Source organism: Ammodytes marinus (assembly GCF_949987685.1).
Source record: "Ammodytes marinus genome assembly, chromosome: 10".
Taxonomy (NCBI): domain Eukaryota; kingdom Metazoa; phylum Chordata; class Actinopteri; order Uranoscopiformes; family Ammodytidae; genus Ammodytes; species Ammodytes marinus.
This window is the reverse complement of record NC_137214.1, coordinates 22,011,341-22,031,528: the sequence shown is the minus strand read 5'-3', so window position 1 is coordinate 22,031,528 and position 20,188 is coordinate 22,011,341. Positions and strand designations below refer to the sequence as shown.

General features: G+C 38.7%; 2 protein-coding genes across 2 annotated transcripts in view; one reads left to right on the top strand and one right to left on the bottom strand.

Annotated features, from left to right (window-relative positions):
* prom1a (prominin 1a) overlaps positions 1-20,188 on the top strand; it is a gene marked incomplete at its 5' end in the record, with an annotated part of 86,689 nt that overhangs the window by 18,337 nt on the left and 48,164 nt on the right. Inside the window, 2 exons of the mRNA XM_080035883.1 lie at positions 5,788-5,846; positions 7,915-7,941. Coding sequence (XP_079892009.1) covers positions 5,788-5,846; positions 7,915-7,941 — 86 coding nt within the window. The remainder of the gene's footprint in view (positions 1-5,787; positions 5,847-7,914; positions 7,942-20,188) is intronic.
* On the bottom strand, positions 10,734-11,795 carry LOC307256610 (4-galactosyl-N-acetylglucosaminide 3-alpha-L-fucosyltransferase 9-like; the record flags this gene model as incomplete). Its single annotated transcript, XM_080035641.1, has 1 exon — positions 10,734-11,795. One exon carries the CDS (start codon positions 11,793-11,795, stop codon positions 10,734-10,736), a length of 1,062 nt encoding a protein of 353 aa, XP_079891767.1.

Below are 20,188 nucleotides of genomic sequence, written 5' to 3'. Positions count from 1 at the left end.
ATGTTGAGAATTCATTTGATCTCAGTACCTCTGCCTCAGCTGTACCATTATTTTTGACCAAAATCCCATACTGCCATTTCAATTTCTTTCTTGGAAACCAATGTGTCGTGTAGATGGTATAGCTAAATGCCGATGTAAATGTTTCACCAACACAAAAGCCTTCCTCCAAATGCTGTCAACAGATGAAAATGTACGTTTATTGTATGTATACTCTTGTATTTATTTAATTAACAAACAAAAAACAATGTATTATGGTACAGTGTACAGAAACTATGGCCATACGCAAAGACAGTAAATCTGTCAATTACTATTACCAACTCCTATTGCATTTGTGTAATTATTTTTTTTATAGAGTTGCAAATTTTATTTGGACAGTTTCCAATGGGCAATGCCAATAAACTTGTTTTGTCTGACCTATTGTACAAAACCCAAAGATATTCCATTTACACAATCCTTATATTTGTTAGAACTATAAAATATTCCACAGCTTTGCTTTGAAAATGATTTTAACCAATAAATATACTACTTTGACATACATTGAATATAATAATTGCCAATTAAGTGCATACAATTCCATTTATCTACAAATTGTTTAGCTTAATATAGATATATATATATTTCCGTGTGTTTAAAAAGTTATAACATAAATATGATAAATAATGGAAAAGGCATGCCTATTATACTTTAACCCTGCTGGTATCCTCCTGTCTAGTGAAATTCATCTCTCCAGGTTCTGCTTTATCTTGAGCTCCCTGCAAAGCTTCATTAATTCAGCTGTAAAACCTTGATTTGGTTCAGAGCTAAGAAGCTTCGGAAGCTGGCCTCTAATATATAATACATTTACATTCATTTGCTCAAACATTTCCATTGAAATGATATACTGTGTGCAATTTGCTGAGAGATAAGTATACATTATATAATTTCAACGTGACAAACAGGTTACTTTAGAGGGGTTAAAGGCCACATTGCCTTGCAAAAATGCATTTCCGTGGCTTTAAAATGAAATGAGTGCCAACAGAAATGAGTGCCAACAGAGGGGGCCGGGAGGAGGGAGTTAACGTGGGTGGAAACTAGCATCAAGTGATCTTTTGGTTCAGTGAAAGGGATTAGACACCTCAGTAGAAACGGAGGTTGGGTTGAATCCAACCCTCTCTCCATGCTGCTTTTCACTCCTTCACCTCCCTTATTTTTCTCCTGTCTTATCCCCCTGTCTTTGATCTTTTTGTGCCCTTTCTTTCTCATTCATCTCTGTAATATCCCTCAATCCTCCACTGCCTCTTTTCCTTGTACTTACCCTTGGCTGAGCATCCCCGACAGTGAAACGTTTGGTCATTCATTATTCAGAAATTGGAATGGCAGGGGAAAAAAACTTCCTTCAGTTGATTTAAACCTGTTGATGTTATTACATTTCTTAGGTAATATCCGAGCAGAATCTACTTTTTATTCATTTTCAATTATCACACCTATATATACACTCTGGTTGGCTTCGGTAGCAGCCCCCTCTTTCCTCTCACATAGGGTTACTCATCTCCAGTTGTTCTGGGCTGGAAACAGTGTCTCTGATCAGTTTGGTTTAAAAGCGATTGAGTGACATGTTGCTTAGAAAACATACTACTCCTGGGTTTATGCTTTGGTTGCTTCTTGCAACTAAGCCTGAGGTGAATTTTGGGAAAGGTTAGGTCTTGATTAAATATTGAAGTTTCAAAGCTGGTTGCGGCATGAAAACCCCAGATTCCAATCATGTACTTTGTATATTCAGCCATCCATTCCAACCTGCTCCCTATGATTTTCACTTGTCTTTTATGAAAATAAACTGAATATCTTTTGATCTTGGGAATTGTATTTGGATGAAAAATCTATTTGCAGCCCTAATATGTAATCCAGAGGAGAAACAGGATTCAGGCCGAGAGGTTCTTTTGAAATGGCACCAGAATGTTTGTTCTGACTGATTTCCAAAAGGTGTCCCATCAGCTACTGATCTTTTCTCTGTGAATGAATTGTATTCTTTTGGAACTGATATCTTCTACCAAAAAAAATGTCAACTCATAATTGGATTTATTACTGCAGTGTTAGGGCTGGAAAAAATATTGTGTAGTTGCAGACATCTTGTTTACCATCCTTACAGTTTGTATATTGTGAGTAAAAGGAATTACAACAAAGCTCCATTACAAGGTCCGGGGTTTCTTTGAAAAGCACACATTGGGCAAAAGAAGAAATGATGGCTCGGCTTGCCTCGCTGTACATTATTTGTCTCTAAATGCCTGGATCGTGTTACACCTCAACCTGAGACAATGGCGGTCTGACCTGTGAAGAAGACTTTTCTTTCCTGAACTTGGTGGGAAAGTTCCGGCAGAAAAAGTGTGTCAGAAACATCAGCTGTTTGCTTACTGTAACAACTATCAAAATGCCCTGAAGCACGTCACTCGATCTGTACCTGTTCTAACTCTAGAACAGCAAGCACCAGCCTGTGATTGTGCAAGACAGGTCAAATGTGAAATTTCTACAACTGTGAGGAAGACGGACTGAGGAATAAAATGCCCTTGGTCTCAGTCAAATAATACTGCATTCATAAATGCTTAAATAATGGCAATTAGACACACGGCTACTTAAAAAGATAAGCTCCTCTATCACAGCTGTAATAACTCGGTGAAGTATAAACCTGGAGCACCCCCCCCCCCCCCCCTTTAATACACTTAAACATACCATCTTTGAAAAATAAGCAGTACCAGGGCCGGCGGTAGCCAGGGGCCAGGGTGGGCCGTGCCCACCCAATCAAAAAAAAAATCAAAAAAATTTGCATCTTCGGTCTCTCTGCCCAGTGTGCCCACCCAAAATTTCTACAGGCCCACCCAAGTCTGACTGTTTAGAACCGGGCCTGAGCAGTACCCATATGTCTGTTTTGTGATTAATTAAATGCAATGTAAAAAAATTTTTTTTTTTTTTAGGTGGAAGTCCAGACCCACTTTCGGACGGACCTGTTCATTCCCTGTTCAAGAAAATGTCAAATAAAATTCAGACAATTAATTAATACTAAAGAATATACCATTACCATGCATTGCTTCTAATTGTATTATTGGGTGGGCAGGACAGCCTGCCTCCAAGTTACCCACCCGCTTATAGTGGTCACTGGTCAGCAGAGCCGGCCCGAGGCATAAGCGAAATGAAAGTTGCTTAGGGTCCCGACTGCCAGGGAGCCCCCCCAAATTTTTTTTTTATTTCGTTTTTTTTTTAGTTTGTGTGTTTGATATCAACATCATATTATGTAATGTAAATTATCATACAATAAAAGGAATACAATGTTTTGGTAGATAGTTAATAGCTTAATAATTGAATCAGTTCATCTGGGAGGTAATCCGAGGTTAACTGATCACGTCACGTTCAAGTCCATGGCATGCACAGTTAGTATTGAGTTTATTTAAAAATATTTGAAAATGGGGCTGCCCTCAGTTGCCCATGCACTGTGTATAGTCTATAGCCTATTCAGCTTCGTCTGTGGAAAAAAAGATAACTGGACAACAGAGTTCTTCTGCTTCGTTCCTCTCACTGCATTTAAATGAATTCATTATATTACAGAAAAATATGTCCCGTAAAAGAAAAAGAGCACCAAGCCCATCCCAGAGGACCCTGCATAATATTTTTATATTATTTCAAATTTATATTTCTATGAAAAATCCATGTGTCTTTCTTCAATAGCTTCTAATTCATCCGACCCAGTGACTCCAAATTATTTGTTCACACAAAATTCTTCAGATTTAGCCTCTTAATTTTCCTCTCAAAGTGCACCAGATTCATGCATTTCACTTTAAAAAGGTAAAAATAAATCTCCCGGGGGGCATACCCCCGGACCCCCCTAGCAGAGTTGTGACCTCGGCTGGCTACTATTTTCACCCAGCTGGACATTGGAGCCAATAGTGGAAATACTATATATCTATGTGTATAGTATATAGCTCTGGACTACCACCATCCAGGTTGCCCAGTCCCAAAGCTTTCTCTTCAATCAGCTCAGGCTGCCTACAGTTAATACTGCGATAAAAAAATATATACATTATGTTGTAATGTATATTATATGTTATTCATAAACATTTGGGAGAAAAAAAACATGCAAGAATCAAATCTCCCACACAGCAACACTCAAAGTTTATTTGCATATTGTGTTCTACACAATTCACAGTAAATGTGCCAAAAATCAGACGCAGAGATCTTACAAGGGCAAAAAATTCCGGCTCGCGCGCTCTGCGCGCGCTCGCATCTTCGGTCTCTCTGCCCATTGTGCCCACCCAAAATTTCTACAGGCCCACCCAAGTCTGACTGTCTAGAACCGGGCCTGAGCAGTACCCATATGTCTGTTTTGTGATTAATTAAAACAATTATTCAACATATCCTTCCTTCAGAAAAAAAGAAACACTGCATTGCAGATGTAGAAAAAGCCCCTGTGTTGTTTGAAACTTATTTCTAGAAACTTGCGTCTTGATCTCTGTCAAGATCATAGGATGAGTCACAGCAAGCACTGCTGCAGGTGAATATATGAGAGAGACACAGTACATACAGTATTTGATTGGAGGTAGATTTGTTTGTGTTGTTTTGGGGTGTCTGATTTACATTTTTTAAGTGGTCTGTCTGTTTTGATTATGTAATTGAATTGTTAGAAAATGTATTTGCGATGAAAGTGTTGTCCTGTTATGAGCTATACAGTAGAAAAGAAGAGCAATAATAACATAGCATGACTACACCGTGTGGGAAACATGCACATCAACTGCTGGTTCTCAAGAAGTTTTCCCATCGGAAAGTAAGATTCGTAGTTTGCAGTATCGATTAAAATGTCATAAGCTGTTTTTACAGTAATATTTTCATTTAGCTGATCCAAGATAAACAACAACAAAAAAGTATTTCAACTGCATCATTTACTCAGGAATGTTGACAAAATCTGAAGTTATAGAATTATAATTCATTGTTTACCCGTTAATAAAAAGTAGGTGCTCTTCTGGACTTGTTTATCTCCCTAAGTTGTATGTATGCAGTTTTCGCACCTTTAGCTTTTTAGAGTGACATTTTGTTTTGTGCAGCAGTTAGTTGTTTGTTACAATATCATTTGAAGTATGACTGTTTCATTACTATCTGAGAATGTCACATAATGGGCAAAAAGTGCTTAGGAATTTTACAACCAGAATTGTTCTATTGAGATCCAAAAGTTACCTATCAACACCACCAACAGGATCGTAACGTGATGTCGGTCCAGAAATTAATAAAATAAGCATTCCTCATCCTGTCAGACTTAGCCCAGGGGGAAGAGAAGTGGATGAAGGGACACTGCAGTGTCAGAGTTTGACTGCGGATTTCCTGACACCATCTTGTTAAAGTTGTCAACTTGACGCTTCAGCTTGACACCAATTATTCCTCACATTAACTACATACTGCAGTCTCTTGCTTTAGGCTGAGGAAAGTTTCATACTAACCACACAATATAAAAAGTTTAAAATGACCATACACTGGGATATAGAATGTAGTCATAAGCTTAAGGCACAACTTTAACTTTGTCAGAAAAAATTAAACTTACAGAAGTTGCAAAAAAAAAAAGGTATTTCCATTCTCAAGCTAAAAATCTAAAACACCCATGTTTCTGAATTTGATGCATTTGGTATACAGTGTGTGAGCAGAGCGTGGCAGCTACACATTCTTTAAAGGCAGTCTATTTGCAACTGTTGCCTGATTTACTAAAAATGTGTACAATGCAATTATACTTGAAAATATATATAGAACACATGTTTTTTTTCCTCTTTGTTATTGCAGATCTTATTGTCAAAGTCGCAAAGGAGAAGTTTGGAACCATACAGACAGAATACCAAAAGGTAACCATGTGTGTGTATGTGCGTGCATGCGATGTGATTGTCTTGCTGTGCCTTTTTCTTAACGTTATTGCATAATTTTTTTCTGATTGGGTTCAGCAATTTAGAAAGCAAAATAAAATAAAAACTAACTACCTCAGTGATACTCTGAAATTTTTCTGAAGCAATGCGTTAATATCTTTACTGGGCAAGGCAAGGCCATCTTTTGATTGGCACCCCAGAATAAGAGTGTAAACGCTTTTTACACAACCTGTAGAGACAGATACAGTCCCTTCCATAAGTATCGGAACAGTGAGGCCAATTCCTTTATTTTTGCTGTAGACTGGAAACATTTGGGTTTGACACCAAAATATGAATATGAGACAATAGATCAACATTTCAGCTTTCATTTCCAGGTATTCACATTTGGATCCGATACACAACTGAGAAGATAGCATTATTTGTAAAGGAACACCACATTTTTAGGCGAGCAGAAGTATTGGAACAGATAGACTTAAAATAAATTAAAGTGAATAAAACATACTAATTTGTCGCAAATCCTTTGCTTGCAATAACCGCATCAAGCCTGTGACCCATTGACATCACCAAACTTTTGCATTCTTCTTTTGTGACGCTTTTCCAGGCTTTCACCGCAGCCTCATTCAGTTGCTGTTTGTGTTAGGGGGTTACTCTCTTAAGTCTCCTCTTTAGCAGGTAAAATGCATGCTCTATAGCGTTTAAGTCTGGAGATTGACTTAGCCAGTCTAAAACCTTTCACTTCTTGCCCCTGATTAACTCCTTTGTTGTGTTTTGGGTCATTATCTTGCTGCATGATGGAGGATCTTCCAATCAGTTTGGTTGCATCTTTCCTTAAATTGTCAGACAAAATGTTTCTGTAAACTTCTGAGTTCATTTTGCTGTTGCCATCATGTGTTACATCATCAATGAAGAATAATGAGCCCATCCGAGAAGATGCCATGCAAGCCCAAGCCATGACATTGCCTCCACCGTTTCTCACAGATGAGCTTGTATGCTTGGGATCATGAGTAGATCCTTTCTTTCTCCAAACTTTAGCCTTTCCATCACTTTGGTAAAGGTTCATCTTGACAACAACACGGTAACACATGATGGCAACAGCAAAATGAACTTAGAAGTCTACAGAAACATTCGGTCTGCCAATTTAAAGAAAGATGCAACCAAACTGATTGGAAGATGCTCCATCATGCAGCAAGATAATGATCCAAAAAAACTGCAAAAACAACAAAGGAGTTCATCAGGGGCAAGAAATGGAAGGTTTTAGACTAGCCAATTCAATCTCCAGACTTAAACGCTATAGAGCATGCATTTTACCTGTTAAAGAGGAGACCGAAGGGAGTAACCACCCCTAAACAAACAACAACTGAATGAGGCTGCGGTGAAAGCCTGGAAAAGCATCACAAAAGAAGAATGCAAACGTTTTGTGATGTCAATGGATCACAGGCTTGATGCAGTTATTGCAAGCAAAGTATTTGCGACAAAATATTATGGTTTTATTTATTTACTTTAATTTATTTAAAGTCTATCTGTTCCAATACTTCTGCTTGCCTAAAAATGTGGTGTTCCTTTTCAAAAAATTATATCTTCTCAGTTGTGTATCAGATCTAGATGTGAATACCTGGAAATTAAAGCTGAAATGTTGAGCTATTGTCTCATATTCATCTTTTGGTGTCAAACCCAAATGTTTCCAGTCAACAGCAAAAATAAAGGAATTGGCCTCACTGTTCCGATACTTATGAAGGGGACTGTATGTCATCAGGGTTTTAATGAGACAGACTTTGAAAAATCCAAGACATTTTAGCTCTTTGACAGTCGCTGAGATATCTATGAAATAGAGCGAGAGATCACTCTGTACCTTCCTCTCAATTTGCTGTGTGTCTGTGTGCAGTGTTACAATATGCAACTATGTGGATATGCATGTCAGTTTTAAATTATTTGATTTCTTATTTTTTTTTATCCACATGTTTGTTTTTTGTGGCTTTGCTCTTTCTTTGATGCTGTGTTGCCTTTGTCTTCTGCATGCCCTCTTCATCTGATCTGCTCTGGTCTCCCTCAGCCAGAGAACATAGTGCTGACCCTTCAGGTAAAGTCTGAACACTGGAACTACAGTGCAACCCTTCCCCTGTTACATCATGTTTCACTAGCCTGGTGAGACCAGCCTGATCTGGGGAGTGGGGAGGAGCCGGTCAAGAAATTACCCGGGCCAATCAGGACCGGCGTTCTTACCTAGGAGGAGGCTTGATTGACGACTACATGAACCAATCAAGGGCGGCCTTCCACCAACGGAGGTGGTCAGGCTCGGGCTCCTCCCCGGGAAGATTGAAGAACGGCCAGACTGATCAGACTGGTCTCTCCAGGCTAATGGTCCACTGCCCCGGGTCACACAATCCTAGTTAAATTATGAATTTACAAATACTTAATACTACTATATATTTTTTATTCAAACATCTTTATCATTGGATTATTTTTTTGGCATTGTTATGCTTTATTGATAGGTAGAGACAGAGTTGAAATGGGGCAGAGAGGGGAGTGACATGCAGAGAACGACCGCGGGCTGGAATCGAACCCAGGTCCGCTGCTGGCCGAGGCCCATGGGGGGGACGCCCTACCAACTGAGCTAAGGGCGCCCCCTTATCATTGGATTATTAGTTGTGCAGCCCTACGACTCTCACCCTGCCAACCTACCCTCCTTGCAAATACCAAGTTAGCTTGGTATTTACTGTAGCATCTGTGTCACTTGAAACATGATCTGATTTAGATTTGTTCAGCTTTATTGAATAGCAACATTGCTGGCTGGATCACAGAGAAGAGCTTGTTTTACATGTTTGCCTCCTAAACCAAGCATGTAACACAAACCAGCACAATCCGGTCAAAGCCATATCAAAACGATTAAAGAAATACCATTATGGGTTTGAAAAGTGATACCTAAAAGTGTCAACCTTTACCACTCAATGTATGTTATAATTTGAATCTGTTTAAAGGCAGTGAAATGTGAACAACATAACTCTTCAGATGGAATTGGTTCCTGTCAGCTATATAATTTGCTTCTCAGCAGTATTTGTTCTGATATTCACCCAAACCACATAGTCACACATGAACACACACACACACACACTTGATCTTTTGCGTGCTGATGTTGGCAGAACCATTTTACTACCATAAATCTCCACATGCTGACCTGGTCTAGTGACACACAGTATACAGCTCAAAAAAAGATCTGCCCTACAAAGTTTTGATTACTTTGAGGTTGATTAATCGGTCAGCCTTACTCCAGAGACCTTAAAACACATCACTGAAGAAATCACAGAAGCAAAACCTCTCCAACTATATCCCCATTTCCCCCAAACAAGTAATAAGAAGGAGATAATCAGCTTTCCTGTCCCTGAAATATATGAGTTACAGTGCAATACCTAAAGACACATTCACACAGCCACTGGTTACAAATTGCATTATTGTCCTTGTTTCAATAAGGACCAATTCCAATAGAGCTAATGTGTTATCAAATGTAACTCATCATCGGAGCTGGTGCCTTGATTGTTTTGTAAAGTACAGAACCAAATGTATTTCTGATATCTGCTCATTCACCCTATTAAAGTCCTGTGGGTTTTTGGAATTGGCATTGACCTTGACTATTTCATGTTCGTCACTCTCCAATAAATGGAAAGCAGAACAAACATGCCTTCAAAACTTATTTCAATCAGAAGGATAAAAGATACATTTCCTAACTGTAGACTGTGTCTTCATTTAGCTATACTTTGATAATCATAAACATAACATTTTTAATTTGTGATTGCAGAATGGCATCCGTCCTTTCCTAATCCAATATTCAATCATGCAACAGGATATGAGACACAATAATGAATGCAAATAGAAAGCACAGAAAAATGCAAATAACCATGACATTGGCAATGGCTCTATAACTCAGACATTTAGTTTACAGTCATCATAGCACCAATGCTTTTTACAAAGAAAACTATGTATTCACAGATTCATTCACATTTTACTTACTTCATAAAATCTTTTTTCAATCTATAACATATTAGAAAGTAATCAAAAGGGAGTCTTCAAACATGAAAGATTTTTATATTTTCAACATGTGAGCCACATTTAACTTTTTTCTTTACATTTAAATAGACAGATTATGTTACAGATTGACATACAGTTGATCTGCTTATTGCTTCAGCGATTAAGCATGTCTTTCTCCACTCCCCAAAAAGTCCTATGTTGTAATAAAACTATAATATTAAAACGTGTTCGTTTCTTAAGAGGAAGAAAAAGATGCAAAAATGCTTGAGGAGTCAGACGAAAAAGGTTCTATGGTATTTAATGAAAAAATGATGTTCAGCAGGTTACAGTTATGCAGGTCAAGCGAACAGCCAAAAAGTGAGAGCCTCTCTCTTCATCAACACATTATAACAAGTACAGATATGCATTTGATTGGTCTATTTTGAATCATCCTTCTTCTTTCGTCTTCCGGATTGTTGAATCTGCCATATGGGAGAGAAAAACGCCTCTGTGCTGGTGTCCTTGATAGAATAAGGTGTCTTATCTGTTGCTAAACTACCGGTGTGAGCGAGCCTACAGAGGGCCATTGTTAGAAAAGGATACTCGTTGGCCTCGAGGCTTTGGGAAAGTCAAAAATTGTACAACAGTATGTCATGGGATGTCTCAGTTCTTACAGAAGGAGCTTTTTAACGCAGTATAGAGTTCTACGACTTTCTATATCACATGTTTATCAATGGTTAATTGTTAGTTAGGCTATATAAGATATATTGATTATATGCATTAATGATGGGGTTATATCAACATTAATTATTGAGAATTAAAATCCTGACAGTTGTGAGCTCCTGTCAAAGATTGTTCTCATTGAGGATTTCATACAAACCACCACTTATAGAGGTCATGTACTACGCTGAACTCCTTGTCTCTTGACATGTGGTCGCAGGCGAGGCAGACGGGATGAATGAATTCATTTTGGGTCGACAGGAGATGACGGGTGGCTGTGTAGAACTCCCTCCACTCAAAGTAACGCATGTACTCCTCATCCTTCTTGTCCAGGTCGATCAGAAACTCTGCCAGTGACTTTGCATCAGGGAAATCATTTATGTGAATGAAAGAGTGAGAGGGAATGAACTGCTCATAGTTTTCTCTTGGAGGACCCAAAACTATGGGGACCGTCCCCTCCACAAGGGGCCCATTCAACTTCTCAGTGATGTAGTCTTTGTGCACGGAGTTCTCAAATGAGAGGTAGAACTTACAGCTGGCAAGAGTTGGGTAATATTCATCATAGCCTAAGACGTGACCTGCAATACCTCCAAAGAGATGGACCTTAACGTGTTTGGACAGCTCCTGGTAATATTTTTCTCTCACGGCTGTTCCAGTGTATGCGGCTCTGTTAGTTACAATCCAACACACCAGTTTGTCTTTCTTGGGCAGAACAAAGTCATCTTTCACTCCTGGGTCCCTGATAGTGAGCTCATTCCTCACCACAATGTCAGCTTCTCTCCTGTAGCTCAGTGTTAAGTTAAACAGGTTGTCCAGACCTGGTATCTTCAATGTGTTCTTCGGGGATTCCACATGAAACCAAATCCACTTTTGAAAAGCTGGACGCGGATCCTTTGGCAAGTTCCTCAAATTCCAATCTATATCTTTATGGTAGATAATGACTCCCTGAGCTTTGCTGTAGAGGGACCTATCATCTGTCAGGACACAGCTATCAATTTTGAAGTAAGAAGAGCAAATTTTGAAATCAAACTTGGTACCAATGGGCCAGAACCACAGCAGGACTATGGGCTTTTCATTTGAAGCTATGCCTTCATCATGTTCCTCATCAACTACTGTAGATGGGCAACCAGGAGACAGATGCTTAAAATACAGAAAGAATGCAAGAACAAAGAATAGAAGGGCGACGGCCACAATCTTCTTATTGGAAACCATCTTCATCATCTATGGAGGCAGAAAAGGAAACTGATTTGATCACTTTGAAAACTACATCATGAGTAGCAAGTAAAGCGGTGAAGAGATTTAATAATTGATTTAAAAATGTACATTTTACCTCACAATAGTCAATAGGAATTTGAGTTCATGACATCACACAAAACTAAATCAGGATAACCCCACCTTATGACATAAAAAATGTATTAAGTAATAATTAATAATAAAATATTTACAGTGCAGGCCTATGCTAAAACGTAACAGAAGTATCATCCAAACACAGTGCTAAATTTGTGTCAAGAAAACTACTACTAGCCTAATAAATGAATTCCTGGGTCATTTTTTTTCTTTTTCTTTTTACAACTGCAACACTGGTGAGTTTAGAATTATTACCGCCCTGGGGCCGTATTCACAAAACATTTTAAGGCTAAGAGTAGGTCCTAACGTGCTGATTTAGGAGTAACTCTCAAAAATAAGGGGCGTTTCACTCCTAATTTTAGGACTCCTAACTTTTTAAGATAAGTGTAATTCACAAAGCATTTTAGCGCTAAAACTATCTCCTAAATCTATGAAAAGCTAAGAGTCCTCGAGAGGACTCCTAAGTCACTAAGAGTAAATCACAGACAACCATTTGATGGTGTTTTGGAGAGATTTAATGCTAGTGAGCTTTAAAAAAGGTACCTTTAATAGCTGTTTATATATATTATATTTATATAAAAATTATTTATTAAGTTCCTTTTCCTGCAGTTGCTTTGGGTTTATGATGCACTGAAAGTTACTGTTGGTGTCACGTTTGGGCTTAATTTCCTACTAGAGTAGGCCCATATGTGGCACTTCGCAGCATCTCCTCCGTTCCACAGATCCGCTACTGTATAGTTGCGCGTCTCGCCTTTTTCCTTCCGCATGCACTTTACGATTTCGCCGGCTGTTGTTTCTAAATTGTGAATTTCCTGATTTGTCGCTGTCTGACTATTGCTGCATAGTCCGCCGTTGAGAGAAATACAGTGAGAGTGCATGGCGTGCAGCTTTGGCGCTATTGTAGGCTAATTGTGAACGAAGGTGTGGGAAACCCTGCAGTATCTTGGTTTCATGTTAAATCAGAGTCACTTTATTAATTGTATATAAAAACTCTTTACTTTAATACAGCGACACAATATGGATATCTCCTACAGTGTTTCTATCATAAATTCACTCTTAGGGACTCATTCCCTCTGAAGGAATGAACATGACGTCATCCATAGCAACAGGGTCAACCACGCCCTCTATTCTTAGTTTAGGAGTCCCTCCCATTCCTTAGTAAAACTTGGTCTTATCAGCTTTGTGAATAGGTTTTAAGAAATTACTCCTTACTAAGAACTTTTAGTGCTCCTAAGGATTACTCTTAGCGCTAAGATAAAATGTTTTGTGAATACGGCCCCTGATTTACATTTCTGACTGGCTTCCTTTCCATAACCACAGCGGCTGGGGCTCATTGGTAGTGAATTATTACATTTTGTCATTCCAAAATTACGATTTTCCACAAAGGAAGTTGAGCTAATTACAATTTACAAGGAAATCGGTTTTTTATTTAAGTTATATCAAGAATATTATTTAAAAGAACATTCTAAATAGGAATACAGTGAGGGGGAAACTCTTCCTCAGGACAACAGCACTCCAAATTCATTTGACCATTTCCTAAATTCGACTGTGATATTCCAAATGTGGTTCAGCGATTGTGAAGAAACACAGCAGCCTGCAGTCTCCACATGCTAGTTATGTAAATGTCCCTTTATCAACTGCAAATACTATCAAGGATTCTGTGGGTGACCGGAACGTTTTACAGGTGCAGGAGCAGTAACTAGATGTGAGGTGGGCAAAATAACCTTTTTAAGAACAATGATCATTAATAGGCTACATTGTAGACAATATTCTCAGTCTTTTGAGGGATTAAGATTACCACCACCGAATGAAATGTGCTGTACTCACCTTTCCTGAGAGTCCTTGCTGTTATTCAGTAGCGGAACAGTGGCGTTTACTTTGGCTGACCATGTGACATACAGTGGTGGCTGGATGTCTACTTTGCCAAACAAGAAAAACTCTTCAGCTTCAAGAAAAACAGGTTAACATGCTCTGAGGCCATTTGTGCTTCCAACAAATGTACATCTTCTTATGCTGGGTTTACACTAGAGGACTTTTAAAAGACTTTGAAAAGACTGAAGACTGAAACCCCCTTACATCTAAAGACAATCAACTCACACCTGAAGACAACTAGTCATTAGTTTTCAGTCACAGAGTGAGATTTTGAAAAGACAGGGGTCTCATATTGCAAGACTACAACTAGATTCCTTTTGAGATGTGGTGAGAAAATCAAGCAGAGTGATACGTGTGTAGTAGCAAAAGGTTTATTTTCAATTAATATAGCAAGAAAACTCCGCGGAGTGGTCACTAGTTCCAGCACATGTTACGTGCAGCAAAGAGTGACCACGTTCTCTTAAAGTCATGACATATTTAAGGACATTTGGGAGGCGTCTAACAGTGGTTTGGAGGGGAGACAGGCTGAGAGGCAGACAGTTCTAATATAGCCTATACATTGTTATTGTAAAACATGGGAGGGGTCAGGTTGATCTGAGTTGGAGGAACAGGCAAGGGGGGGAGGTAGGAGACAGGTAAGCTGGGTGGGAGAAAGGAGGGGGAGACGGTTGGGAGGCAGACAGGTGTAAGATACAACAATGGCTTCAGTTCACCATAACAACAATGCAATGTTCTCAATTTGGCCAGTCATGTGAGGGGGAATGGTGGGGGGGACAGTTTGAAGATGGCACCGGGGGAGTTCTGAGCATAGTACAATAGGAGAGGTGTGGCCCTTCTGAGTGGTTTGTTGGATACGCATTTGAGGAATCTACATTTCAGTTTACAATTAAACAACATTCAATATATTTCATTACACTTATAAGTCTATACAAGATAATAACAAATGTTTCCTATTGCATTAATAAGTATTCCAACATTTGAGTCCAGAGATATATCATATGCAAAATCTGCCACCACAGAGATTAATATAATTTCCGTAAACGCGATTGTGATTATTTAATTAAAAACAAGTTAATTCGGGTTCCGCCTTGAACGTGACACAAGATGGCTGCTTGACTTCTGCGCTCCCCGACTTGTTAAGAAAATAGCCCTAAAAACATTGAGAATATCCCAAACAACGAACTGAAACAAATATGGCAGAGGGCAGAGCTAGTAAGAAAGCAAGTAGGAGAACTCAGGTCGCAACAGAGACACGGAATGAGGAATAATGGTCCGGAATGGTCATGGAGGTCCGGATCGAGCGAGCTCACCGAGTTCAGGCAGCTAAACCAGGGGACGCACGGTCAAAGCCCCGGTCTATTGTTGCTAAGTTTGCTAGCTACAGAGTAAAGGAAGAGGTGATCCGCCGAGCATGGCAGAAGAAATCTGTTCACTACAACAACACCCGCTTCTTCATAGACCATGACTATCCACCCGCGGTGCTTAAACATCGCTTTGAATACTTTGAGGCGAAGAAGATACTGAAGGAGCGGAAAATCAAGTTCCAAACCCCCTACCCAGCAAAACTTCGAGTCTACTATAACGATGGCATCCAGCTGTACCAGAGCGCGGCGCAGGCAACGGAGGACATGGCTTCGCGGGGACTACCGGTCATCACGGCACCACTCGACCAAGATGACCGGGAGCTTCAACTCATTTCGGCATGGCAGGTGGCCGGGGACCCGAAGGTGACAGCGGGCACAGCCGCAGAGACGCAACGAGAAGGGAGAACCAGACAGCGGTCCATCAGAGAAAAACTGCAGGAATTCAAACGAAACACACACTCCACCAAGTAAATATTAGCCTGATTTATGTGGTTCAAGCCTAGCAACCTGATTTAATTGAACAATATAGTTTTTTGTGGACCTATTAAGAGCTAACCTGGAACTATAAGACTGTTATAAGCAATGTGTATTTCCTAGCTTGAACTGCGAGGGCTGAGACAGTTCTGATTTCTTTTGAGTTACAAATACTGAGGACTCCTACAGATAGCACTAGAAAGTAGTCGGGACACAAAGATGCAGTGTGCATGTCAATGGACGATATGCAACCATCTTTTAGGGCTACTCTCTGGAAAGAGAGGATGTTCCCTTCATGAGTGCCTTAACACCAGGGGCACTAGAAAGACTCGATTAGACCGAGCCTCACCAAAGGAAGCAACGCACGCTAAAACAGGTAGAATGGTTCTAATAAGATTGAAGTTCATCTTATTTTTGTATATAGTTTTGTTCTTAAGGTTCATAAATGTTTTTGGGATGCATAATGTTCTTAAAAAAATAACAACACCACCAAGAGGGAGAAGGCAGGATGGGATCAACGTAGCACAAAAAGCCTATGACAAATAACCAAAAAATTAAGATTATTTCATATAACATAAATGGACTCCTTAACCCAATAAAAAGAAGTAAGATTCTGAATAAATTGAAAAAAGAAAAAGCACATATTGCATTATTACAGGAAACTCATCTTAACTCAGTTGAGCATGAAAAACTTGAAAGGATGGGATTTTCAAAAGTGTTTTACTCATCATACAAATCAGGCCATAGAAGAGGAGTAGCCACTTTGATATCCAATAGAGTCCCGTTTGAGAAAACCTCAGAGATAAAATATAAAGAAGGAAGATATGTGTTGGTCTCAGGGAAGATAGAAGATACTGAAATAACAATACTAAATGTTTATATTCCTCCAGGCAGTCACATCTCTGTTTATAGGAAAATATTTAATTTAATGTCAGAAGCAAGAGGCATCCTTATATGCGGGGGTGATTGGAACATACGTATCAATCCGAGGTTAGACTCCTCGAGGATGAATACTCAAACCTCAACTCACAAAAAAATTAAAATTCTTATGTCAGAACTGGGGGTGATAGATCTCTGGAGAGAAATACACCCGACAGGGCGTGATTATACCGATTATTCTCATCCTCATGACGTGTATACAAGAATTGATTATATTTTTATTTACAAGAGAGACCATCATAGAGTGGAACAGTGTGAACATGGAAATATTGATTTGTCAGACCACGCCCCAGTTATGGTAACAATTCAAATAAACAGCCAAGTAGGAAATACTTTATGGAGATTGAACTCAAGTATCCTTAATAATATGCCATTTAAAACACAAATAAAGAAAGAAATAGAACAATTCTTTAAAGAAAATAATAATGGAGAAGTTGCCTCAGAAATTGTATGGGACACTTTAAAAGCTGTTCTAAGGGGGAAAATAATTTCTTATTGTGCAAGGAAAAAGAAAGAAAGACAACTGAGATTAGTAAAATTAAACGAAGAACTGGGAGAGCTTGAGACAAAACATAAAAAGGACCTAAACGCAAATGTGGCAGTAAAATTAAAGGACATCAGGAGGGAGATAAATACCTTATATACTCAAGAGATACAAAAAAATATGATTTATACAAAACAAAAATACTATGAAGCTGGTACAAAATTTGCAAAATTTTTAGCGAGAAAATTACAAAAACAAAAAGCAGACGGTACTATCTATAAAATTAGAGACCCGGATACAAAGACCTTGGTATTCAAAAGAGAAGAAATACAAACAGCCTTCCAAAAATATTATAATCAATTATATACCCAACCACAATTGGAGGGGGAGCAAAATATTAAACAATTCTTAGATTCTCTTAACCTACCCACCTTAATCGAAGACCAAAATAATAAATTGACGGCAGACATAACAGTGGAAGAATTGGATAAAGCGATTTCTAAGCTAAAATCCAACAAGTCTCCGGGACCGGATGGATTCTCCTCCGAATGGTACAAGACTTTTAGGACTGAATTAAAACCAAGCCTCCTCCATATATTTAATAAAGCATTAAAAGAAGGCATTGTCCCCCCTACGTGGAGAGAAGCTACTATATCAGTAATCCCCAAAGAGGGAAAAGATAGATTAGACTGTGGATCATTTAGACCAATTTCTGTCCTTAATGTCGACTATAAATTATATACATCAATCCTAGCAAGAAGAGTCGAAGCAGTCCTTCCCATGCTTATTCACACAGATCAAACTGGATTTATTTCACAGAGACAAACGCATGATAGTATAAGACGCTCACTAAGTATATTAAGCCATATTCAAGAACAAAATTTACAGGCCTTATTGGTTAGTCTAGACGCGGAAAAGGCCTTCGACTCAGTAAGCTGGGAGTTTTTGTACAGGGTCCTTGAAAAATTTGGCTTCCATAAAAATTTTATCAAAGGTATCAGCTCTCTTTATAATAACCCATCCGCCCAAATTAAAATAAACGGACATCTATCAAAATCTATTAAGTTAGAAAGAGGTACTAGGCAGGGCTGTGGATTGTCACCACTTCTTTTTGCATTATACAGTCAAGTGCGAAAGTTTGTGAACCCCTTGAGCCTTTTGGAATTTTATTTATTTTAACCATTATTAATTCATTTTTATCAATACCAGTATTTTTTATATGAAATAACAGATGTTTGTTTATCAATTCAACATTTTTATTTTCCAGAAATCAATTGTTAAAACAGATAAAACAAATTATTTGACGAATGTTGTATGTGCAAAAGTTTGTGAACCCTGAGCTGCATTGCTTAAATCGAGCAAGGTAAACACAATCAGGTTGGCCAAATTGGTTGATGAAATAGACCAATGTAATGAGAGATCTTTAGGAAAGAAATTGGGCGGCACTAGATAAAACAGAGATAAAACCAGGTCAGTTTAGGCTCACCAAAGTGAACCCATACAGGTCAGACATGCTAAAAGGGAAACAAATCTCAGAGGATCTCAGGAATAGAGTTTTGATGTTACACATTTATCTGGGGACAGTTATAAATTCATAAAAAAAAATTTGAGCTCAATCGGTCCACCGTGAGGCAAATCATCTACAAATGGAGAGCTTTAAGAGTGACTTAACATCTGCCTAGAAGTGGACTTCCTTCAAAAATATCCTCAAGCGCCACAAGAAAAGTGATTTTTCAGGTAAAAGCCAACCCAAACATTACACCTGGAGATTTGCAGACAATTTGAAACCACCATTATTCACTTGGGAGAAGGTTCTCTAGGTGGTAGGCAGAATTGCGTTTTTGCCCAAACATGGCGGTTTTGGTTATGACCAAACAGTTCAATTTTTGACTAATCTGTCCACAGAATAAGACTTCAGGTATCTCCAGGTGCTCTCTGGCAAAGTTGTGACAAGCAGTTTTGTTCTTTTTTGAGAGCAGAGGCTTCTTCAGCAACCATCCCATGAAAGCCATGTTGACTGAGTTTTCTTCTTATTGTGGAACCATGCACATCTGTCCCAGATGCTGCAAGAGAGGTCTGCAAATCACCAGATGTAATGTTTGGGTTGGCTTTTAACTGAAAAATCACTTATCTTGTGGCGCTTGTGGATATTTTTGAAGGAAGTCCACTTCTAGGCAGATGTTCAGTCACTCTTAAAGCTCTTCATTTGTAGATGATTTGCCTCACGGTGGACCGATGGAGCTCAAACTTTTTTTAAAATAATTTATAGCTGTCCCCAGACAAATGTGCAGCATCACAACTCTATTCCTGAGATCCTCTGAGATTGTTTCCCCTTTTAGCATGTCTGACCTGTATGGGTTCACTTTGGTGAGCCTAAACTGACCTGGTTTTATCTCTGTTGTATCTAGTGCAGCCCAATTTCTTCCCTAAAGATCTCTCACTACATTGGTCCATTTCATGACTCAATTTGGCCCATCTGATTGTGTTTACCTGCTCCATTTAAGCAATGCAGCTCAGGGTTCACAAACTTTTGCACATACAACATTCGTCAAATAATTTGTTTTATCTGTTTTAACAATTGATTTCTGGAAAAGAAAAATGTTGAATTGATAAACAAACATCTGTTATTTCATATAAAAAATACTGGTATTGATAAAAATGAATTAATGATGGTTACAATAAATAAAATTCCAAAATGTTCAAGGGGTTCACAAACTTTCGCACTTGACTGTATATTGAGCCGCTGGCTCAGTGGATCAGGCAGAGAAACAGTATCAAAGGAATTTTTTATTACTCCAAAACTAAAAGCCCATTACTCTGGAGGAGACTCTAAATGCTGGAGAGGCTGTGGAAATCGGGATGCAAACCATTGGCATATATTTTGGGAATGCCCAGGGTTAAAACATTTTTGGTCAGAGGTACATAAAACAATGGAAAAAATATTCCACACGAAAATTCCTAATAACTTCGAAACATTTATTCTAGGTAAAGCTGACTTTTTTATGAGAAATATTGATAAATATTTATTTCAAATAATGATAACAGTAGCTAAGAAAAACATTACTAGACATTGGTTGCATCCCGATCACATTAGAAGAATGGGCAGACACAATTAATGACATTTA